The sequence below is a fragment of the Ceratotherium simum genome, chromosome 16, assembly GCF_057802395.1.
Source record: "Ceratotherium simum simum isolate JZ-2026a chromosome 16, ASM5780239v1, whole genome shotgun sequence".
In the NCBI taxonomy this organism is placed as follows: Eukaryota; Metazoa; Chordata; class Mammalia; order Perissodactyla; family Rhinocerotidae; genus Ceratotherium; species Ceratotherium simum.
Genome location: NC_141915.1, coordinates 46413039 through 46439039, shown reverse-complemented (window position 1 = coordinate 46439039; position 26001 = coordinate 46413039). Strand labels below are relative to the sequence as shown.

The following is a 26001-nucleotide window of genomic DNA, read 5'->3' as shown; positions in this document are numbered from 1 at the left end:
CTAGAAACAATTTCTGTACCTCAGAACCTAAGGCTTTTGTCAGATCAATATGATAAAAGAAAGCCACACTTTCTACGTACCAATAATAAATTTAGGGCCTATAAACAAGAAAGCACTTTGGCTGGCACTGCGGGACATGGAGGTAATGAATATTCTCTGTGGAGTTCATATTCCTAAATAAATGTGTCTTTGTTTGAGATATCAGCTGGCTACCAAGACATTTTATAAGGCAGCATCCACTGAAATAATCCAATGAAAAATTACCACTCCAACTATAGCTGAGCTAAGGGGAAAAGATGAGCTAATCCATACCATTTAGTAACAGATGTAGCTCTCTTATCCTCTGAACCCAAGAGATGGCAGTCCCAGGGCAGCAACAGAGCAGGAAAACCATCCCATCCTTCTCAAAACATTCCAATGAAGTATATTGATATCTGTAATTTCCTTAAAAATTCGTAACAAATGATTAGTGGATAAAAAGAAGGGTAGATGGATACATATGTGATAAAATAGGATAGTAAAATGTTAGTGATATAATCAAGGTGTAGGTATATGAGTGTTTATTGTAAAATTCTTTCATTTTTTTGTATATCTGAAAATTTTCCTAACAAAATGTTAAAGGAAAAAAAACACAAAAAAGAAAAACCTTCCAATAGGGCACACAAATAAGACAAGCCTTGGAGAGCAGTTTTTTAAAGGGATTTAATAACCACTCTAGGCTCAGATCAGTGTGTGCATCTCCTCAATGCAAAATAGGCTTGTGGCAGACAAATGAATTCTCTCTAGGAAACAGTCTCTGTGAGACCATCAATATGTATAATTATATATCTAGGCTTATAGAGAAAACTGACCTTTCTTTAACTAAGGCAAAGAGTAAACATTTAAAAAACAAACAAAAGTACATTAGGCTAACAGATTAGCTTGCCCAAATGCAAATATAAACAGCTGCAGCAAGCGGAAAAGGGGAAGGGGAAGTAGGGGCAAAAGAGCTCTAACTGGATTTAGACTAAAGCATATTTACTCATGGAAAACAACCATGAATCATCTTAAAAGAAGTCAGTCACAGGACTGGCAGAAGAAAGGGTGTGTGTAACACAGCCAAGGGCTGGTGCAAACAGGAGGAGAGTTGTATTTCCTCACATTCTTCCATAACGACTGTAAAGTCTAGCCTGGAAGCACCTCTGTTCCTTAGAACAAAAGGTATTTTCAGACTTATTCTTAGGGTTCATGCCAGGCATTCTATTCTCTACACAGAGCAGAGGAAAACCACATGTGCTTCAGACACAGCCTGGTATCACATTAGCACCAAACATAAGTCAAAAAGCACATTTTTTCTTAAGAAATACTTATTAGGGGCTGGCCCTGTGATGTAGCGGTTAAGTGTGCGCGCTCCACTGCTGGTGGCCCAAGTTCGGATCCCAGGCGCGCACCGATGCACTGCTTGCCAGGCCATGCTGTGGTGGCGTCCCACATAAAATGGAGGAAGATCGGCATGGATGTTAGCCCAGGGCCAGTCTTCCTCAGCAAAAAGAGGAGGATTGGCAAGAATGTTAGCTCAGGGTTGATCTTCCTCACAAAAAAAAAAAAAAAAGAAATACTTATTAAATCATGGCAGGGGCTCATTTGTCTACTGAGTTCCTAGAAGGCTCACTCTCCCATAATCAAAAGTCAAATCTGTTTAAGGTCTGTTGTTTAATTCTTGGTGCACAGTAAAAGGACTACAGTGGGCAGCTATTCCTGTCTCAGGAAATGAGTTTTTGAAGAATGTAAAGCAATTTGAAGCAGGTCCTAAAAGACAATCTAAAGATAATAGTCTGAGAAATGTTCATTCCAGGTAACTTCTATTAAAAAAAAGATTAAATAAAGCAGAATAACTTTTTGGGTCAGCAGGGAAACATACAGTAGAGTAGGTAAAACTGTGGACTCAGAGCCAGGATGCCTCCATTTACACCCTCTCTCTATTACTTACTAGCTGTGTGACATTAGGATAGTTACAAGATATGCTCTACATATCTTGTTTTCCTCCACTTTAAAACAGGGATAACAATGATACTGTGAGGATTAAATGAGTTAATACATGTAACGTGCCTAGGATGGTGTCTGGTTGTTAATTGTGTTAGTTGCTACCACTATCCACATCATTAAGCCAAAAACGACATCCAGTGTAACCATAATCACCCACCTCCAGCACACATTTATTTAAGTCAAAACCTAACAAAAAAGGATATTGAGAACATACTGACTCTCTTTGAGCCCTCTTCCCTTTGAGGCTTCTGACTTATCTCCCTTCTTCCTTTCACTACCTGACATTTTGAAATAGCCACGCTTGCTGTCTTCACCTCCCCATAGCAATAACTCATTCTAGACTGGTTTCCTCCCATATTACTCTGCTGATATTGTTTTGGTTACAATCACTAAAGACTTTCTAGCTGTTAAGTCTTTATGCTTCTTAACCACTCCTCAGTATTTACCCCTTTTAACTAACCCCCACTTTTTGAAATACATTCCCTTCTTGGGTTTAACAGGACAACACTTTCTTCTAGTTCTGTTTTTGCCCTCTCCTCCTGATATATCTTTAAAGATTCCTCCTCTTCTGCCCATCCCTAAAATATTGCCAATCCCAGGTACTAAATTTTATTGTTTTTTTCTTCTTCATGAGCCCCCTCAGTAATTTCAAAGGACTAGATTAATGGCTTTCACAACTATCTAAGTGGTGATAGTTTATATTTCCATTCCAGACCTCATTCCTAAATTCCTGTACAACATTTCCAACAACTTAGAAGAGTTATCTATTTGGAATCCCAATAGAAATCTCAAACTTAAAATGTTTAAAACTGAAGTTATTTTCTCACTCACCTTAACCTATTCTTTCTCTTCCATTTGTTATGTCAGTTAATGAAATATCACCATCTGCCTGGTCTTCCAAGATAGAAACTTGGGACTCACCAGGATTTCTTCTTCCTTAACCTTTACATCTAATTTGTCACAGGTCCTATCAATTATTCTTGAGAAATACCTCTCAGATATAACTCCTTTTTTTCTTTTCCCATTCCACTGCTACTTATAGTGATATAAACTTGGAGGAGCTGCTGAATCATGCTCAACCTGTTTTGTCACCTATAAAATGAGGATAATAAGAACATCTACCTCGTAAGGTTAAATGAGAAAATGTACACAAAATTCTTAGCTCAGAACCTCAATGAATGATAGCCATATAGTTTAGGTTCTCAACATGTCTTGCTTTTACTATGTACTTAAATGAGCTTTTAATGAATAACCTTGCATCCCACATATCCCTTCTGAATACAGCCACCAGATATATATAGCTGACATGATCATGTCAACTCCTACACTTTTACCCTCATTATCTCATCAACTTACCCTACCACAATCACCCAACCTAGTTAAGTCCTTATTACTAGTAAAGTTCTTGTCATAGGGTATGTACATTCAATAACATTCAATAAATGAATTCAAGAATGAAAACAGTGAATATGAATTTTCCATTCTCAACTGCAGAGAAATGTGTATAGACTTGGTTTTGGTAGACCAGGAAGGCTAGAGGAAGACAGTTATAGGATGCAAACCCAGGTTTTTGAAAATCACTGCTCTGTACCATAATAATAAAAAGAAATGAAACATTTGTTCGCCACTTTCAGGGATACATTTCTGTTTAAAGGCTACTGTCATAAACAAGAGGGCCATTAAATAACAGGGCAGGGAAGAAACTGTTATTTTCCAAGCTCTGTGCATATCATAGGCAAAGCCTGGATGCTGGCCAAGACACTGACAATCAAAGAATAGTATTCCTACAGGAAGCAGGGGGAAGGGAGAAAATGTGCTTTAGAGTTAGTGTCCAGAAAGGACAGGATATATTTTTTCAAAGACTATTTTTCCTTTTAAAAAAGTGACTGAGAAGGCCAGATCCACACACATCCATTTAGAAACTAAGGTCTTGCTAATGCTACGTGTGAGATTTATTGTTGTGCAAATAATGAACATACTTAATTTTTCATTATTATAGGTAGAGTATGTATTTTAGTTTACAGAAAACCCAATTCTAACTACCAAGCAAGTCATTTTCTTTCTTTCTTTTTTTCTTTGGTGAGGAAGATCAGACCTGAGCTAACATCTGTTGCCAATCTTCCTCTTTTTGCTGAGGAAAATTGGCTCTGAGCTAACATCTGTGCCCATCTTCCTCTATTTTGTATGTGGGACGCCTGCCACAGCATGGCTTGATGAGCAGTGCATCAGTCCACACCCGGGATTTGAACCTGCGAACCCAGGGCTGCCAAAGCAGAGAGCATGAACTTAAGCACTATGCCACCAGGCCGGCCCCAAGCAAGTCATTTTCTAATGAGATGGGTTTATGCTCTGGTCTACTTCATCTATAACTTTCTTTTTAAAAATTTAACATGAATTTTCACTTCTGGCCAAGATGGAATAACAAAGACTAGTTTTACCTCCCCCAAAACAACCCCCAAACAAGCAAACCTCTACACAAAATATATGAAACAATAGTTTTCAAGACACTAGACATAGGCAATGAAAAATTGTGATCCCTGAGAGATGGAAAACAAATGAGGCAAACCCTATGCCCAGTTACTGAGTTGACAGAATTTTCAGGCCACGATGCAGGGAGGGAAAACCCAATCAGATTCTGGCAGACTCCCTTAATTGAGTAGATGGAGCTGAGAATCCAGGGAGACTAAGACAGTGACTGTTCAAAGGACAGAGTACTGGGAAGGAGACAGCTGTACAGAAATAATACTGGAGATCTGTGGAGAGTAACCCTTGAGTAACCAGCAGAGTACTGACTGGCACATGTATGGGAGGAAACTATCCAAGACCGGAGAAAGACCTATCAAAGAGAATTAGAGAGAAGAGTGCTTGCTATTCACATAGGGCCAGGAATAGTGCCCATTCCTACCAGCCCGAATGAAAACCTCACAATTGGGTACAGTGGGTAGAATATTCAGAAAAGTCTTGTCTCAGCAGTATAGAATAATGGAGTGTGTAATAAATATTGTTCAGGTGCTACCCAACAAATCTTAAAGGATGACTCAAAAGTGATCATACCATTTCCAAATAACTTAATCACATTCCAGAAAAAAGTTGAATATTTATAAGAATACAAAAATATCCAACACTGAATAAGGTAAAATTAACAATGTCTGGCATCCAAACAAAGATTATCAGGCAGGCAAAAAAGCAGGAAAATATGGACCATAATTAGGAGAAAAATCAATCAATTGAAACTGACCCAGAACTAGCATAGATGTTAGAATTAGAAGAGAAAGATATTAAAATAGTTATTATAACTATATTCTACATGTTCAAAAGGTAGGGACATGGAAGACATAAAAGACTCAAATCAGGGGGCCAGCCTGGTGGCATAGCGGTTAAGTTTGCACACTATGCTTCAGCGGCCCGGGGTTCGGGGTTCGCAGGTTTGGATCCCGGGTGCGGACCTAAGCACCACTTATCAAAGCCATGCTGTGGCAGCATCCCATATAAAGTAGAGGAAGATGGGCATGGATGTTAGCCCAGGGCCAATCTTCCTCAGCAAAAAAGAGGAGGATTGGCAACGGATGTTAGCTCAGGGCTAATCTTCAAAAAAAACCCAACCCAAATTAAACTCTTAAAAAAAACCCTACAACATCAGAAATTAAAAACACACTAGATGGGATTATTGACAGATTTAACATTACAGAAGAAAATATGAGTGACCTTGAAGACACAGGAACAAAAACTATCCAAAATGAAACACACAGAAAAAAAAGAATCCTCTAAAATAAAAACAGCATCAGTGAACTGTGGGACAACTCCAAGTGGCCAAATATAGGTGTAAGTGGAGTGCCTGAAAGTGGAGGGACAAAAGATACATTTAAAGAAATAATGGCTACGAAATTTCCAAATTTGATGAAAACTATAAACTTACTGATCCAAGAAGCTCAATGAAAGCACAAGAAATATGAAGAAAACGACATCAAGGCACATCAGAATCAAATTGCTCAAAGTCAGTGGTTAAAAAAACCTGTCAACCTAGAATTCTGTACCCAGTGAAAATATCTTTAAAAAATAATGGTGAAATAAAGACTTTTTCAGATAGCTTAAAAAATGGAATCACCAGCAGAAATACAATACAAGAAATGTTAAAAGAAGTCCTTCAGGCAGAAGAAAAATGACACCAGACAGAAATATAGATTAACACAAAGAAATGAAGAGCAACAGAAATGGTAACTACATGGATTAATATATAAGATTTTTTCTTTTCTTTTTTTTTTTATACCATCAATTATAATTTTATTTATTTATTTATTTTTTCCCCCAAAGCCCCAGTAGATAGTTATATGTCATAGGTGCACATCCTTCTAGTTGCTGTATGTGGGACGCGGCCTCAGCAGGGCCAGAGAAGCGGTACGTCGGTGCGTGACTGGGATCCGAACCCAGGCCGTCAGCAGCGGAGCACGCGCACTTAACCGCTAAGCCACGGGGCTGGCCCAATAAGATTTTTTCTTAATTTTTAAAACTCTTTAAAAGTTTAAAACTGTTTAAAAGTTTAAAAATAAAAGTCATAAAATTGACTTTCATATCGTGGGATTCATAACATTCACATAAGTAAAATGTCTGACAACAATTACATAAAGGCTGGGAAGAGAGAAATGGAAATATACCATGATGCAGAAAAGAGTTAACATAATAGGTCTGAGACTGCTACCCTAAGAAAGCCTGGTTGCAAGGCTGGCCTGACGTCTGGGAACACAGATTTTGAGAGAATTCCCACCATTTCTAGAACTAGTAAGAGCATGTACAAACAATACAGTTTATGCTGAACACTTGCTTTTCTTCTGTGAGTCTGGATTTTTGGTATGTTTTAGGCAAGGAGATCTATGTGACCACACCCCAGTAAAAATGTTGTGCATTGAATCTCTGAAGAACTTTTCTAGCAGACAATATTTCACACATGTTGTCACAACTCATTGCTGGAGGAATTACGTGCATGCTGTGTGACTTCATCAAGAGAGGATGCTTGAAAGCTTGTGTCTGGTTTCCTACAAACTTTGTCCCATGTGCCTTTTCCTTTTGCTGATTTCGTTTTGTATTCTTTCACTGTAATAAAGCATAGCTATGCAAATGACTAATGCTGAGTACTATGAATCCTTCTAGTGAATCATTGAACCTGAGGGGCACTCCTGACACAAGTAGTGTAAAGTATACATGAAATGGTATAATATCACTTGAGGGTACACTGTGATAAATTAAAGCTATATACTAAAAATAATAAAGTAACCACACAGAGAAACAAAACAAAGAGTAGAGCTAATTAACTAAGGACATAATATAGACTCATAAAAATAATCCAAAAAATGGGAGAAAAATAGGAAAAAGTGGGAAAAGAGAAAAAGGAATATATAGGAAAAATAGAAAACAAATACCATAATGATAGATTTAAACCTACTCATATAAAAAAATTAAATAAATGCAAATAGTCTAAATATACTAGTAATGGACAATTAGAAATTCAGATGAAAACAATACTATATAATGGAATAAGAAATATGAAATACTGAAGGATAAATATGAAAAAATATTTTCAACATCTGTACACTGAAAACTACAAAACATTGCTGAGAGAAATTAAGGAAGACCTAAATGAATGGAGAGATATATTAACTTTATGGATTGGAAGATTCAATATTGATATTGGAAGAAGTCAATTTTCCCCAAATTGATTTATAGATCCAATGCAATTCCCATCAAAATTCTAGCAGGCTTTGTAGAATTTTACAAGGTTTCACATGGAAATACAAAGAACCTAGAACAGCCAAAACAATTCTTAAAAAGAACAACAACATTGGAGGATTAACAATACCTGATTTCAAGATTTATTATAAAGCTATAGTAATCAAGAAGGTGTGGTATTAGCATCAAGATAGACAAATAGAATGGAACAGAAACAGATCCATACATATACAGATGACTGATTTTTGACAAAGCTGCAAAAGGAATTCAGTAGAGGAAGAAAAGTCTTTACAACAAATGGTGTTGGAACAACTGTATATTTATATGGCAAAAAACCCCCACTTTGATACACATCATGCACCATATACAAAATTAACTCAAAATCAATCATAGACCTAAATGTAAAATCTAAAACTGTAAAACTTCTAGAAGAAAATATAGGAGAAAATATTTGTGACCTTTGATTAGTCAAAGAAATCTTAGATACAACACCAAAAGAATGACCTAGCAAAGAAAAATTCATAAATCTGACTTCTAAAAATTTCTGTTCTTCAAAAGGTACTGTTAAGAGAATGAAAAAAACAAGCCATAAACTGGGAAAAAATATTTCCAAAGCACAGATCTGATAAAGGACTTGTATCCCAACTATAAAACAAACTATCAAAACTCAGTAATAAGAAACAACCCAATAAAAAAGTGGACAGAATATATGAACACACACTTCACCAAAGAAGATAACTGATGGCAAATGAACACACGAGAGATCAATTATAAACACAATGTTATAAAGCAGATATCTAAAACTTATTCATCTTGCATTTTATAGCCATTGAATAGCAACCCCCCATTCTCCTCTCCTCGCAGGCCCTGGCAACCACCATTCTACTTTGTGCTTTGATGAGTGTGACTACTTTAGATACCTTATATAAATGGAGTTGTGCACTATTTGTCCTGTGACTGGCTTATTTCATTTAGCATAATGTCCTCAAGGTTCATACATGTTGTAGCATATGACACTATTTCCTTCTTTTTTATATGTACATGCCACATTTTCTTTATCCATTCATCCACTGATGGACATTTAGGTTGTTGTTTCCACCTCTTCACTATTGTGAATAATGCTGCAGTGAACATGAGAGTGTAAATATCTCTTTGAGATCCTGATTTCAATTCTTTTGTATAAATATCTATGTCGGATTGCTGAATTATATGGTAGTTTTATTTTTAATTTTTTGAGGAAACACCATACTGTTTTCTACAGTAGTTGCACCATTTTACATTCCTAACAACAGTGCACAAGGGTTCCAATTTCTCCATATCCTTGTCAACACTTGTTATTTTCTGTTTTTTTTTTTTTTTTTGATAATGGCCATTCTAACAGGTGTGAGGTGATATCTCATTGTGGTTTTCATTTACATTTCCCTGACGATTAGTGAGGTTGAGCATCTTTTCATATACTTGTTGGTCATTTGTATGTTTTCTTTGGAGAAATGTCTATTCAAGTCCTTTGCCCAGTTTCTAATCGGGTTATTTGTTTTTTTGCTATTGAGTTTCAGGAGTTCCTTATATATTTTGGGTATTAACCCCTAATCAGTTATATGGTTTGTAAATATTTTCTCTCATCCTATAGGCTGCCTTTTTACTCTATTTTTTTTTTTCCTGAGGAAGATTCACCCTGAGCTAACATCTGTTGCTAATCTTCCTCTATTTTGTATGTGAGCCGCCACCACAACATGGCGACTGACGAGTGGTGTAGGTCCACGCCTGGGAACTGAATCTGGGACACTCAAGCAGAGCGTGCCGAGCTTCACCATTAGGCCGCTGGGGCTAGCCCTCTATTTCTTTTTAAGTACTTTAAAATACAGATGTCAAAGTAATTTCTTTCAATTATAACTCTTTTACTTATGGGTTCTAGATATCTTTGACATTAGAATTCAACTTTTCTCCCTTATCTTGAACGTGATTTAAAATATGTTTATTTTTCTATTTCTTCTTTCTTAATTATTCTACTTGTCTCTCCTGTTATGGTCCAGTTAACATGGCTAAAAACACTTAGTCGCTGTCAGTGACTCCATATGAAAAAGTGTCTTACTATACATTTTATTGTGTTAACTCTCAACTGGCACAGAAGTGATTTTAGTCTCTGTTTTTGAATGAACTGATAAAATTCATTAAGTATTGTCATTTTCTCACACATTATCTTGGTATATGTGCTCCTTTACTTCTTGTCCATCACATGTTCTATTTCACAGTCCCTCTGGCAGTGTCCAATTAAAAACAATTCTTCGGCTTTTCTTAAGTATCATCAGAGTTCATTTTTTAAATAATTTTTTGTATTGACGTCATAATAGTTTATAACATTTTGAGATTCCAGTTGTACATTATTATTTGTTAGTCACCATATAAATGTGCCCCTTCACCCTTTGTGCCCACCCCCCAACTCCCTGCTCTGTGGTAACCACCAAATTGTTCTCTCCGTCCATGTTAGTTTATATTCCACATATGAGTGAAGTCATGCGGTGTTTGTCTTTCTCTGTCTGGCTTATTTCACTTAACATAATACCCTCCAGGTCCATCCATGTTGTTACAAATGGGACGATTTTGTCTTTTTCTACGGCTGAGTAGTATTCCATTGTATATATATACCACATCTTCTTTATCCAATCATCGGTCGATGGAAACTTGGGTTGCTTCCACTTCTTGGCTATAGTGAATAATGCTGCAATGAACACAGAAGCGGACAAGCCTCTTTGGATTGTTGCTTTCATGTTCTTTGCATAAATACCCAGAATTACGATAGCTGCATCATAGGTATTTCTATTTTTAACTTTTTGGGGAATCTCCGTAGTGTTTTCCATTGAGGCTGCACCAGTTTGCATTCCCACCAGCAGTAAATGAGGGTTCCCTTTTCCCCACATCCTCTCCAACATTGGTTCTTTTTTGTCTTGGTGATTATAGCCATTCTCAAGGGTGTAAGGTGATATCTTAGTGTAGTTTTGATTTGCATTGCCCTGATGATTAGTGATGCTGAACATCTTTTCATATGCCCATTGGCCATCTGTATATCTTCCTTGGAAAAATATCTGTCCATATCCTCTGCCCATTTTTTGATAGGGTTATTTGTTTTTTTGTTGTTCAGTTGTGTGAGTTCTTTATATATTATGGAGATTAACCCCTTGTCAGATATATGATTTGCAAATATCTTCTCCCAGCTGGTGGCTTCTTTTCATTTTGATCCTGGTTTCCTTTGCCCTTGTAGAAGCTCTTTAGTCTGATGAAGTCCCACTTGTTTATTTTCTCTTGTTTCCCTTATCCAAGTAGACATGGAATTCAAAAAGATCTCTCTATGATCGATGTCAAAGAGTGTTCTGCCTATATTTTCTTCTAGGAGTTTTATAGTTTCAGGTCTTACCTCCAAGTCTTTGATCCATTTCGAGTTAATTTTTGTGTATGGCGAAAGATAATGGTCTACTTTCATTCTTTGCATGTGGCTGTCCAGTTTCCCCAGCACCATCTATTGAAGAGACTTTCCTTTCTCCACTGTATGTTGTTAGCTCCTTTGTTGAAGATTAGCTGTCCATATATGTGTGGTTTTATTTCTGGACTTTCAATTCTGTTCCATTGATCTGTATGTCTGTTTTTGTACCAGTACCATGCTGTTTTGATTATTATAGCTTTGTAGCATATTTTGACGTCAGGGATTGTGATGCCTCCAGCTTTGTTCTTTTTTCTCAGGATTGCTTTAGCTATTCGGGGTCTTTTGTTGCCCCATATGAATTTTAGTATTCTTTGTTCTATTTCAGTGAAGAATGTCATTGAGATTCTGATTGGGATTGCACTGAATCTGTAGATTGCTTTAGGTAGCATGGACATTTTAACTATGCTTATTCTTCCAATCCATGTGCATGGATATCTTTCCATTTCTTTATGTCATTATCTATTTCTTTCAATAACATCTTATAGTTTTCATTTCAACAGAGTTAATTTTAAAGGTGATAAACCACAAACCTGTCTTCTCCAAAACTGTTTTTTTATTTTGATAGTTTCTGTGATAGACAAGGATGATGGCAATGTTAACTGTAAGACAGAGAAATGACATTATCTGAGCTGCATTTTGGAAAGATGAATTTCGCAGCCAGGCATTAGCTTGATTAGAATATGGAAAGACTAGAGGAGGGAGATAAGCTAATTAGCTGTATTGAGAATGGAGAACATGGGAAGAATGTGAGAAATTCTGTGAGAGTAGAATCCTCAGAGCATTGTAACTGACCGGATATAGGAGATAAAGAAAATGGTGATTCAAAGCTGACTTCCGGATTTAAAGCCTGAGTGAGAGGAAAATTGAGGTACTAGTAATAGAAATAAGTAAGTAGGAGCTGGTTTGAGCTAATGAATCATGGTGGTGACATCTCTGATCATAGGCCCTCCTGAAAGGACAGCCATCTGGCAATTAGTGTCTATATGCAGCTCTATTTCCCACCCCTAACACCTCAGAGGACTGAATATTTACAATAAGCCTTTGTATTGTTACTATTATATTACAATATCTCTTTTTATATTATATTATCTGTGACATTGTATAGCATGGTGGTTAAGAGCACAGGCTCTGGAGTCCGCCAGATATGGAACGAATCCTGGCACTGCCTTACTAGACATGCAACCTTAAGCAAGTTATTTAACTTCTTGAAGTCCCAGTTTCCTTACTAACGCTACTTACATCAAAGAGTTGTGAGGTTTAAATAAGAACATGTTTAAAGCTATTAGCACTGTGCCTATAAAGAATAAGAACTCCAGAGCCAGCCTGGTGGCCTAGTGGTTAAAGTTAAGTGCGCTCCGTTTTGGCAGCCCGGGTTCAGTTCCTAGGCATGAAACCATACCACTCGCCTGTCAGTAGCCATGCTGTGGCGGTGGCTCACGTAGAAGAACTAGAAGGACCTACAGCTATGTACTGGGGCTTTGGGGAGAAAAAAAAAAGAAAAGAGAGAGGAAGATTGGTAACACATACTAGCTCAGGGTGACTCTTTCCCAGCCAAACAATAAATAAATAAATAAAGAAGTAGTTAAAAAAAAAAAAAGAATAAGAACTCTAATAAATGTAAGCTATCATTTTTATACCTGTTTAAAAGTGTGCCATTCTCAACATCTGTCTTAGTGTTTTAAGAAGTCCATTGTATTTTATTAATGTGGGGATACAAAAGGAGATAAGGCTTATTTTACTCTGGAAAATAATACTTCTGAGTCTTTGAATAACTTGTATATTAAATTTCAGCTTTCTAACACTGGTGACATAGGAAAATATTTGTTGAGAAAAATCTGGAGTCATTGCTGAGTGAAATTTTCAGGAAGGGCACAGAGATCTTTAGAAAACAGTAAAAGAAATCGGGAAAACCCAACTCTCTCAAATGTTGCCACTTTTTATGTTTCCTTGCATTTAATACCTCAAAATGTAGGAAAATATAAAAACAGTCAAGTTTTTAAAATGTGAAACATTTGATAAAATTATGTAACTATGTCAACATAGTTTTGTGCTATTAGATTGTTGACCTTGAAGGTGAGACATAAGATTTATTTTTATTGGAGCATCAAAACTGGCTAATTATTTGAAATTTAAGATCAAACATTTTTAAGTGAACTTTCAGTGATGAAATACCTATAGCTTTATTTATGAAATTCTCCAGTTCTGTATTTTATTAGTATCTGGGGAAGTTATTCCATAAAAAAAAATCTTTTATATACTACAAAATTGGAAAGCTTAGATCATTTTGCTGAATCAAAAAATGTTTGCAAAGTGTTACCTAAGTAAATTTATTGGCATTGTGGTTACTTTAATACGGTTTAGTTCCTTTTAGAGAAAATAATGACAGAAAGATTAACTGGGAAGCTGATTCTTTAAATCTAATTTAGATCAAAATATCAAAATGGCTTAATGGTTAGTTTTTTTTCTTTATTGCACTTAAACCATTTAAAAATATTTTCAGGGGCCGGCCCAGTGGTGTTGTGGCTAAGTTCGGGGTGCTCCACTTTGGTGGCCTGGGGTTCGAGGGTTCGCATCCTGGGTGTGGACCTACACCACTTATCAAGCCATGCTGTGGTGACGACCCACATAAAAAATAGAGGAAGATGGATACAGATGTTACCTCAGGGCCAATCTTCCTCACCAAAAAGAAAAAAAAAATAATAAAAAATATATATATGTGTATATTTTCAGTGATTTATTCTTGCAGAACTAGCTATCATGATTAGAACTTGTTTCATGTTACTCCATGTTACTCCACAGCCTAGTGTGTTATTTAATGCAAGAGGTCAATACGTGCCTGTTAGAAGATTATGTGGTTTATAGACTCTTCTCTTTCACAAAGGTTATTTCTCCCTTGCAGGTCTTGTGGGGGGAACTTTGTTGTATATTAGCTACTGTTTGGGTTTTCAAACTTTAAGATGGAATTTATCAAATAATCCTGCTTATATAAAAACTAGATCTGTGCACCTATCTGGAACTACTTTAACAAGTAGTGATCTGCCTAAAAAAGTCACAGCCAGACTATTCCAAAAAGCATAAGCTAGTTTCTCGCACACATTCAAAGACATCCAGTTTGAGTACTGCATTTCAAATATTAGGGTACTTTGCAAAAGAGCTGGCTGGGGGTGAGGAGATCAACCTCATACAAAAACTAAAGTTCACAATCTCCTGCCTAATATTTATATATAGGCAGTTATGTGCATGCAACCTTATTTCTGGATTTTGAATTTACCTAAAAAGAAAGAAATTTAATCTTGTAAAAATAAAACAATGAACAATGACATAGAAGAGACCAATGGAAATATTCTCTTGTAAATGTGAGAGCCAGCCAGGCAATGATCAAGATGACTAAGGAACCTCAGGGATGTGTGACTCAGTGGGCTAATGAAAGAGTATTAGCTTCATGACATGCATCTTAGTCATCTCCATAAAGGATTCATTGTTTTGGAAAAGTAAGGGACTCATAATGGTGTGAAGCACTGATTTTATTTGATAAAAATTCAATTCTATGCTTTGACAAAGCCAAGTTAACTGTGGCAGGGTCAATTTCATATAAATTCTGCCAATGAGTCAAACTATCATTTGCACATACACCCCCCCAACCTAGTATCTATTAAAGCAGCTATTAACTAAACCCAAAGCCTGTGAATGGCCATCTATATAATGGGATTTAGTAAAAGTCCTAAGGAAACCAACATATATTGAGAAATAAGTTTTAATTAGGAATGTGTAATCTCTTTAAGCAGAACAGTGTGATTACAATTTAACATCAGGCAGGTTAGTCTTATTTAATAATTTGTTGTTAACTTACCCCAAGTAGCTACTATTCGAAGTCATGTTATGATTTGCTTTGTGTATTTTAACTCCTCCTGGTTCCCTTTATATATTCCATCATAAGATTTATTACATTTATCCATAAAAACCAACAACCTCTTTCCTTTTACTAGGCAGCAAACTTAGTTTCTGTCTTTCTCTGATGAATAAGAGATTCCATTAAGATGTTCAGGAAGAGTGAGAGGTTTCAAGTGGATAATTTCTAGTATAACTCGACATTAACACAATGGTGATTAAATTTTAAAAAATGGATCCCAAAATAATTCTAAAAACTTGAGTTAAAAACTTTAATAAGGTTTAAAATTAATATCTGTCAAGGACATAAGGCTTTCGGACTAGAAAAGGCACTTGTGGTAGGTTAGCTAGCTCTATGCTCTGCACTAGTACACAATCTTCTATAACTATTTTATCATTAGAGCTCAAGCTCTTGGATGGTTGACAGCTAGGAATCTACTAACTTGCTGCAATGGGATCCTGGTCAGTGCACTTATGTGACCTTCTCCCCATTGTTGGGCTGGGTCTCTGGAAACATCAATTTTGGTAGAATAGTTGTTCAAAACAGCTGTCTTGAAAAGTAAAAAAACAAAACAAAACAACAAAAAAAGACTTTTTACTAAGGAAGCAAGTGTTAATGTTAATATCCCACTTGAAGATCCAAATTCTAGCTCAGATGTTACCCCAGCAACTTCTGCTTCAACAGTCATAAGACTACCATTATGATCAAACAGTTGAAGTTACTATTAAGGTAACTGTTAAATAAACTATGCCTGTACTCTTAAACCATGTTCAAGGACAACTTCTAACCAATTCTCAAACTACACTTTTTTACATTTCTGTAAGCAGATGTAATGGCATAAAACACCTTCAATTACAATAGTATCCTCTAAACCAGTGGTTCTTAAAGTGTGATCTGGGAACCAGTGGGGGTTCTCAAGATACTTTCAGGGGGTCCACAAAGTCAAAACTATTTTCATAATACTAAGAGGTTGTCTTTTTCCACACTCATTCTCTCACAAGTATAAAGTGGAATTTTTCAGAGCTTATATGATGTTAACACATAATGGATCTACTATGGTTTTTAAAAAATGAACAGATATTTTAGCAATTTCTCAGTTTTATTTCCTAATAGGGTAAATATCAATAGCTATAACTCATATAAATACAAGGTTTTTAGGGTCCTCAATAATTTTTTAAGTGTATAAAGGGGTTTTGGGACAAAAAAGTTTGAGAACCACTGGTCTAAACAGAATAGTGCAAGACTGCCTGTATGTAGTGCCCAATAAATGCCAGCCACCTCTTCAGACGTATATTCAAGGGATATTACTTCAGATAATCGCTATACTTGGAATCAGTCAGTAAATTTAGATACACTGGATACACTACAGAGTACATGACCATAACGACCTTCTCTGAAGATCCAGGATCATTTAACACCAAAATTGTGATTAAAAAACTATTTCACAGGACTTGTTTGAGTAATATTTTAAAATATAGAAAGATATACCTCTAATGTAGAAAGATATCTCTTAATGTATACTAAAAAATGTTTTCAATCACTTTATTACTTTTTTAAGGTAAAGTTGTTTTACTTCAACCACAACCAGAAGAAGAAAAAGATATAAAACTGAAATGTGACTGCAACTTGTTATGTTCCTTTAAATAAAATTAGAAAGCATGATGTGACATGTTTTTTAAAAATATTCTGGTTCTACAATAAAGTGCAATGTTTTGGATATAATAATCACAAAGTATAAAGGCTTGCCAAGCAGGTTCATAGAAACAGAAGGAAAGTCTGTCTAAGTTTGCTTTTCTTTCTTGTGAATGTGTTTTAACTTATATCATAAGCCATAGAGTTCATTTGTAAACAGTAATCAAGATAACATGTTACTTTTTGAGGGAAGATTATTGAATTAACTGAAGATTACTGAAGATAAATTGAAGTATGCTAATTTTAGAAGTCAAAACACTGCTTAGTAAACACCCAGTCTCTTATGGATTAATGCACTCATCTGGATGGCATGTTCTAACCATTTAGACTGCTAAAAAAGAAGAGCTCTTGAAAGAAAAGACAACTTTAAGGAACTGAAACACTAAGATCATAGCACCTTTATCAAGGGAAAACTCCATCTTTAAATATTAATGTAACCAATAAGTTGAGACACTATCTGCAAGGGATATGAAATTAGTTTTGTTAGGAATGCATTATTCAGGCAGACAGCTTCCTAAAGATTTAGGTATGCTTTGGAAAGATCTTTGGACGTACTTTGGTTTTACTGACTATTAAAGCTGAAGCTCAATGCAATGGAAAAGATTTTTGCTGTATTCTAGATACAACTGATATCTGTATATAAACATCAAGCTCACTAGAATGCATTTTTTATAATTTTTTATTTATTTGTTTTTTTCCCCAAAGCCCCAGTAGATAGTTGTATGTCATAGCTGCACATCCTTCTAGTTGCTGTATGTGGGACGCGGCCTCAGCATGGCCGGAGAAGCAGTGCGTCCGTGCGCGCCCGGGATACGAACCTGGGCTGCCAGCAGCGGAGCGCACGCACTTAACCACTAAGCCACGGGGCCGGCCCAAGAATGCATTTTTTAAAGATCTTACTAAATCTTTAGATACTAGAAGCAGACGTGTGCAATCCAGTATCAACAGAACCCAATGTGAAGGATTCTCAAAAATACACAGCTGCAATCTGTCAATTAATTTTGTTTTCTATGTAGTATAAAATTCATTATTCAATGACCAGCAAAGCAGAAAATAAAATCAACAATGTCATGTATGTTTTTCCATAATGAGATGCAAGGTGATGCCAATATGGCAGATTTTCAACCAAATCCGAAGGTCTACATATATCAGTAGTTGTGTCCAATCTTCTTCATTATGGCTATGCATTCTGGTCTCAGCACAAATCATTTATTTGGTCTTTTGACTAAATTTATTCAGGCTTTGCATATAATCAATCTACTAGCACTAAAGTATTCCTTGACATAATTCCACTTTCTGGGCTGGAACTACACAATCACATATACTAAGCAACTAGTATTTGGCTAACTGAAGAAATGGCAAGCAGGATGGATAGGATTAGGAACTAAAACTATGACTGAGGCCATCAACTCACTATTGTTGATGGTAGGTATGGTAATTGTAGCAAAACAATCAATTATTGTATGCTCCTAGTTGCCTAGCCATCATTGAAAAACTGTCAGCATAATGACTTTCAGAACGGACAGCAGGCATGTATGAATCCCTTCTTGTGTGAGTTATGCATGTGGTGCTATACAGGTTAGAGCAGGGCAAAGGACAAGGGGTGAGGAGGAGAAAAAGGAAAGATGAAAATTTTAAGATCAAATAAAAAATGTACTCGATGAAGTGGAGCTATGGATTATTAGAAACAGCAGACCACTTGTTAAGGCTATCAGACAGTTCGGTTCATTTTGAGCAAATAAGAGGCACAAGCAGAGATACTAATAACAGGCCTCTCAACTAGACTGTGGTTGTAACAAAACGAAAATCTTTGAACAGATCAGGTTCCTGATTGTAGAAGCATGTAGCACGCACAGAGTATAAAGAAATTTTTCCCACATAATAAAGGATAAGTTGTTTAGATGTTGCCAGGACAGGACTAGAAGCACGGTCTAAAACTCCAAGAAAATAAAAGTATTGTATGTTACTAGAAATGGCCATTGGAATGAAAACGAAATAAATTCTCTAGCAAAACCATGATTATCAGCACCAAGTTCACCTGCAATATGGCTAGGGCTGAAGTTGGTCAAAAATCACTTCTGAAATCCAGGACCTTCCCCCCATCACATCAACCCTTTACACTTGTTTTCTTTCAGATTTTAAGGAATCAATGCCTCTGACTCTTGGTAATTACAATGTCTTTCTATGAGTACAATATATTTGTGTTTATCTTTCTCTTCTACTGTTACAAGTTCACTTCTTAAGAGAGGCTTAAATAAGTGTAGAAATTGGAAACAAAGGAACTTTTTGCCTATTGCTCATTTCCATTTTCCCCTGAGCATTCCCAGAAGCCCTCCTGTGGTTCTAACCTCTTAAATCCTGTTGTGTGCGAGCACCACCCATGCTCTGCCTTGGCATTCGAAGAGAAGTTCTCAAAGGTGTATGTCTCTGTTCATCCAGGTAAGCGAGGTCCTCCAAATGGGCAGAGCTTGTGGCTGACAAGACAGAAGAGTTTAGTCAGAATATGCAAGTTTAGAAAGCTTTCAGTTAGTCTGTATTTCTCAAACTTTGGAATCAGAGCTTACTCCAGCAGATACATCTAACAAGAGTTTTTTGAACTCAAAGTCCTCATCTGTGTCTAGAACATATGCCAGCAAAACATGTCAAAAGTTGTCTTCATCTCCTTCATCACTATCAACTACCTGAGCTTATGGAGAGTATAGCAACAAGTTGGCAAACATATTAGTACCTAACAACAAAGATATTAGTCTTTGCTTCTTTTGGGTTACAAATCCCATCCGTAGAACAAGACATAAATATCATCAGTGGAGAAATTTGTTCCAAATTATATTGAGCTGTAAGAAAAACATAAAGCTCTATTTTCTACATTTCCCTTTATGGTAAAAAATGAAATCTGAAAACAATTTTCATGTGTGTGGGTATATGTATATATTGGAAAGGTGGGCACCTGGGACAATGGACAGAGAATTGCCAAACAGCATTTAGGGAACTGCCAAAGTCCATGAATTCCGAACAACATTTTATTGCTCTCTGAACATAATCAAGCATCTATAAATCCTTTAACCCCTAACCCAGCCACAAAATAGAGAGAGAAAATGGCAGAAGATACGGGGAAAAATGGGTACTGGCATGGCTATATATTCAGAGCTGTTGCGTCCACTCACAATGAACCAAAAAGTGAAGAAATCAAGAATCAGGAAGCACTGAAGACAAAATAGTTTTTAACAAAAAAGAAAAAAAACCCCCATACTTCTGTCAGAAAATGGTTAGAGCTTATAAATTATTAATTAAACCATTAATTCAATTTGTTGCCAACTATGCAAGATCCTGTGCTGAGGGTTAGTTTCGTCATTCAATGACACTTACTGAGAGCCAACTAAGTGCTGGGCACTGCTCTTGGTGCCCTCTCTGGCTTAGTTGCCATTTACCTCTGGTGACTGTTGAGTGGGCGAGAGGAAGCAAACTGAGATTATTCTTTCTTGGCTGCTGAGCTCCAATGAAGTATTGGCCATAGCCCCAACCAAGATAAGACACAAGCAAGAATAAAATAAGGTGGATTATGGTAAGTGGCACAAAGAAAGTCACGAAGTGCTCTATGAGCTGAAAAAGAGAGAGAAAAGATGGAGAACACAGAAGAGAGGGAAAGGAAGAGAGAAAAGAATAAGAGAGAACAAGTGCAAGAGATGTATGTTCCCCATATCCTCCAATTATTGCAACTGTCTTTATTACCTGGGTCTATTGGAAACCTAGACAAAAAGAATGCATCCAAATTATAGATACAGTTTCTATAAGGAAATAAAGGTCTTTGAAAGCTTGTCTAGGGAACTTAAACCAAGAAAGGGAAGTGCCACATTACACACCAGAGGGAGGAAGAGAGTATCAGAGGAATAAAAGATAATCTTGATTTCCACATTCTGAAATTAAAACTATCCAGAAAAGATAACTATGTAATCTTTTATTTAAAAACACTGAGACAATGACTCTTACACCAATCCCACTGGTATTCTAATGTGGGTCTATAAATTAGTTCTTTCTTATGTTTAATATAATCCCTCCTGCTTTAACCAAAGTCTATTTTCTTTTGTTTGGTTCTTTACCCATAGGTGTGTAGCTACCAAAAAAAAAAAAAAAAAAGGAAACCCCAGGGGTCCCATCCCCACAGAGTCCTCCTTGGAGCTCAGAAATATTAGCATCAGCTGAGCAGGGCCCCCTTCACAGAGATCTGAGTTGCAGCTTTGCGGGGCCTTTCCTCCAAGCTTTGACAGTTTAATAATTGCAACCTCTTCTCCTTGTCCCACAGGCTCAGAGGTGGTAGCTGCTTCCTGCAATTGTGAAGTCCATGATACCTCAGTGTTCTCTTTTTACCTTTTCAGTTCTTTAAAACCTAGTTAACAATTCTTTATATATCAAATTTTCTGTTAAAATAACTGTGGTTTCTCTCTCCTGGTTAGCTCCTGACTGATATGGCATAGAAAATAACTAAACAGGAATCTCTTTCAATATGTGATGTTGACAATAAAGCAATATCACAGAATGCAGATGTGAAAGGAATCTTAAAGGTCACTTAGTCCAAAGGTCAGCAAACCAAGGCCTGTGGATGAAATGTGGTCTGCTGCCTATTTTTGTAAATAAAGTTTTACTGGAACACAGCCTTGCCAATTCATTTAAGTATTCATTTACAACAGAGTTGAGTAGTTGTGACAGAGGCCATATGGCCTGCAAAGCCTAACATACTAACTTTTTAATAAAAAGTTTCCTGACCCCAATCTAGTCAAATCCTCTCATTTTACAGATTAGGAGACAGTGGAGTGACTTGTCTAAAGTGAATCACTCACTTAAGTAGGGCCAGGCCTGGAAACCAGCTGTCTTCCTCTCTCCATCTGCTGAGTGCTATTTTCATCGTACTCTTCTCTACGTTTAAAGCTAAATAATTTAATTCTTTCTTAAAAGGCTTATTTTTCATCCCTTATTCATCTTTGTCACTTTCCCTCAACTCTCTGTTTTTTACGGCTTTAAAGAACAGTAATCAAACTTGGGCAATAAAGGCCTTGCTAATGCGAAGTAAAGGTGCCCTGAATGTCATAGACTAATACATCTCTGCACTTCAAATATTTTCCACAGTAAGAAACAAAAGAACAAACAAAAGTCGCAAATTTGTAATTTTTTTAATAAGAAAAATACTGATAAGGTACTTTTTAAGCTGATAAACTGAAGAGTAACATGAAAAGAAGATCAATGACAATGAGAATCTTTTGTTTACATTAAAACAAAATTCAAATGAAATCTTAACAGCTGGATGAGTGACAGAAGTTTTCGGTTACCATTACGCCAATATTAATGGCACAATTATATAATTTTAAAGCAAGGTTCTAGCAGGGTTCTTTTACTAAAATGGTTCTATATGCCAACACTAAAATGGTCTGATACGTTTTAATAAAAAGAGAATGTATATTTCATTAATAGGTAGAACGGTATAGAAATACACAACATGGAGTGAAGCAAAAAGCTGTTTTGAAGAAACAAGAGAAAAAAGCCTGGCGTATTTCTTTTTCATATATTATATCCATCTACAAATCTGTTAAAGATTAAACTAAGGGAGAGCTATACTTTGAGTACAGATTTAAATTAAACAGCAGTTACATAATCCATTTTAATTTCTTTGTATTAAAAAAATCTTTTGGCAAGTACTTTTAGCCACATCCTTAGTTTCACATATGACTTCTTATACTCCATGAAGAGCTGCTGGCAGCTCTTGTAATATAAATGTTTAGTGTGAACTTAAGTTTTACTAAATTTACCATAGTAATTCCCAGGAAAATGAACATCAATTGTTCTATTGCTTTATTTCACAAAACCAAGAAATGTAGTAAATATATTTTGGAATGAGTACATTTCTCAATTTTGGACAGAAGACATCAGAAGAAAAAGACAAATACTGCAAACACTGAGCTGAATGAATAGTTCATTCCTTCACAAATCCAAATCTTTATAGGCAAACTGAACTAAGGAAAAGCAGTGATATTCAATATCAAGTGCAGTAGCTCTGAAGCCCTGATTCAGGGCTTAGATAGATCCGAAATCTGCCAATGGGGAACTATTGCTTTAATCTGGACTGCAATTAAATTATGGTCAGTGTTACCTAAGTCTACTAAAACATTCATTCTTTTTCTTATTTTAGCAATTAATATCTTCTTTTTTGTTGATCTCTGAATCTATCACTATTTTATCAAATAATTAAAAATAATTTTTACTGCCTTTTTTCCTTAATAAATCATTATTTTCCTTAATCCCATTTTCAGTTTCTTTCTGCTTCATCATTTTCAAAAGTCTTGTCCCTTCAAATACATTATTTGAAGACATATGAGACAAATATTAGAAAGATCAGCTAGGGACCCAAAATTCTATTAGCTGTGGCCCTTTGTTCTACTAATTGTATGTAGTTGTACTCTCCCTAATAGTCACTTGAATCTTTTCCATTTGCAAGCCAGTTTCTGAGAAAAAGTCTTTGTCATACTTTGTCAAACATCTCACTCTTCGTCAAACTTTGCTCAGGCTGCACTTTCTCTGCTTCCCTGACTGATCCCCCAGTCAGAATTAACTGCTTCTCCCTTTCAGCAACCACATACGTATATTGCTAATTAGAACCTGTGTTATTCAGCTAGATGTTTACATGTCTGTCTTCCCTTATTAGATTACAGTAGGTTCTTGAGGGCAAGAAACAATGTTTGATTTATCTCTGATAACCCTATTCCTTCAGAGTAAATCAGAGTGCCCTGCACATAAGGCTCAACATATAACTGAATTCCAGACTAGTCCTGCTTAGAAATCTGGCTCTATCCTCACCCTCCTCATTGCTCTGCTTAATGCTTAAGAGACATCACTATGGTAATATGCTTGGCTCCAGTGATGTTCATATAATCTTCTTCCAGGTGCTGCTGATCCCACTTTTACTTTTTTCTATAGCATATATCACTTTCTATCATAGTATACAAATTACTTATTTATTATGTTTATTTTACTTTCTCTGGCTAGAATGTAAGCTCCATGAGGGTGGGAATCTTTGTTTTGTTTATTGATGATTCTCAAACACTTTGAACAGTCCCTAGGACATATAGTATATGCTCAACAAATGGTTGTCTAATGACAATTTAACTTACACTTTGTGTTTGGTTACATTTAAACAATCAACAAATAACAAATTAGGCTTTGTCTTCATGGGTTATTTGAAAGCTAAGCATAAAGGAGGTGGCTATAGCAACAATGCCTTGTACATCATCATCCATAAAACACCAATGATAAATCTATAGGGACACATATATTCCCACCTCATAGTGGTACTTTTACTGTGAAATTGTACTGGGAATTTTTTTTGAGATAATTCCATCAAGTTAAATTAATACTATAATAGTTAATGAATATTTTCTAGATACAAGTATAAGACATTAGTAGGTAAGTTAAAGTAAATTGAAGAAATAGGAAAAACATATCAACAATAAAAAATTTTATGTAAAAAGAAAATGTTTTAAAAAGTAAACCCATAAAATCTATGTCATTAAAAAGCCTTGTTTTCAGAGAAGGAAGAGGGAAGTGGAAGAAGAGAGTATATATTTTTTTGAGATTTCATCAGATTGGAACAGCTGACTCACTTATAGAACATTTAACTGACACACTTTTTTGAAGTCAAAATAATTTAATACACAAGTGAGCAGAAAAAAATCCAGCAGACAACATTTGGTACAAAACATTCCAGCGGCAACTCCACATGGAGTTTGGTACCAGTTTGAATTGTTTCTTCTTCTATCAGTTGCCACTAATGCAAACAGCTTTTAGTAGCACAATTGTCATTCTGGCTGACCTGAGCAGGAAGCCTGGAATGACACTTTATGTTTGCTACAGCCTGGGCAAGAAGCCACTCTGCTGTCCTTAGACCCTTGATTCATAAAGCCAACATTCTGACTGCTGAACAGTCCAGTTTTGATTTTCTGTAAAATCCTCATTACAGTTTCTGTTTGGATTCATTTAAATGCCCCAGGATTCCCATTTCGCATTTACCTGATTCTTAAGATCCTTTTCTTAGGAAAATGTGCAGCTCCAAACATTAACAAGTAGATGATGAGAGTTTATATTCTGACTTGTGTTGTTTGTATGTTTCCCTGATAGACTCCTCATTTTCACACAAAGCACTGAGGACAGCTGTTGCAAGCGAACATTTCCTGCTTCCGACTTCCCTCCAATTCATTGCGAACCTCATTTTAAGACATCAAGAATGACCATAGACAGCCTACTCTCTGATAACTTCTGCCATGCAACCGCAAGTCCACAAGGGTTCTCTACTTCCTTCCAACACAGTGAGCTTAAAAATAAATATGCCATAGTGGCTTATATTTTTAAAACAATAAAAGACAGTTTTTATTTTTTCATATTTCAGAATTTTAATTTAAAGGTGTATAAACATCTAAATTTATATTCAGAAAACTGAGCTACTCCAGGAAAAACCCAAGCCTTAATGCTACAGACTGCCAAAACTCACCTTTAATCACTTCATCATTCGAGTTAAAAGTTTTTATGTTTTCAGTAAATAGTACCATTTTCATAAGTGGTATACGGAGCTTTTAACTGGTATATCTAACTACAGACTTCACTTGTTTGAGTCTTTATGTTTCTAAAAGCATACAGCTAAATCTAATTGGACAATATATTTATATTTAATCAGACTTCTATTTTAATAGTTAATAAAAAGCACATGTTTAAAAAAATTTCATTATATATTTCTTCCATTTATGTTGTACATGAGTTAAAAGCTCAGAAAAAATTTCTGTAAAATAAATCACCATAAACCTATGCATATGTGCTGACTTTATTCCCTACAAGTAAAAGTGTTATAAAAGCCATGCGTCCTTTCCATTCTTTTGAAAATCAAGGTTCTTATGGGATAACATAGTTTTATTCTTTAGAGTTCAATCCAGCAGCAGCCTCAAGGATTTTAAATAATTCCTTAATAATTTCCTGGTCCTGCTAGATGTGGCCCTATAAAAATGCCAGCGAGCTCGGGCAAAAGAGGGCACTTCTCTTCCCCAAGTGGGGAGAAGTCTAAAACACAGCAAGCAAGGAACATTTAAACAATTATTCCCCTAGGTTTTTTTTTTAAAGTGATGCAAATGGTACTTTCACATCATTATTCAACATTATTTGGTCT

At 35.9% G+C, this 26001-nt stretch overlaps 1 protein-coding gene across 8 annotated transcripts in view; it reads right to left on the bottom strand.

The window, feature by feature from the left end:
- The window catches only part of TANC2 (tetratricopeptide repeat, ankyrin repeat and coiled-coil containing 2), a 402214-nt gene that overhangs the window by 102428 nt on the left and 273785 nt on the right, over positions 1-26001 (bottom strand). For all 8 annotated transcript variants that reach the window (XM_087441368.1, XM_087441370.1, XM_087441371.1 and 5 more), the window contains one exon: positions 19154-19279. In XM_087441368.1, the coding sequence (XP_087297494.1) occupies positions 19154-19279 (126 nt within the window). The remainder of the gene's footprint in view (positions 1-19153; positions 19280-26001) is intronic.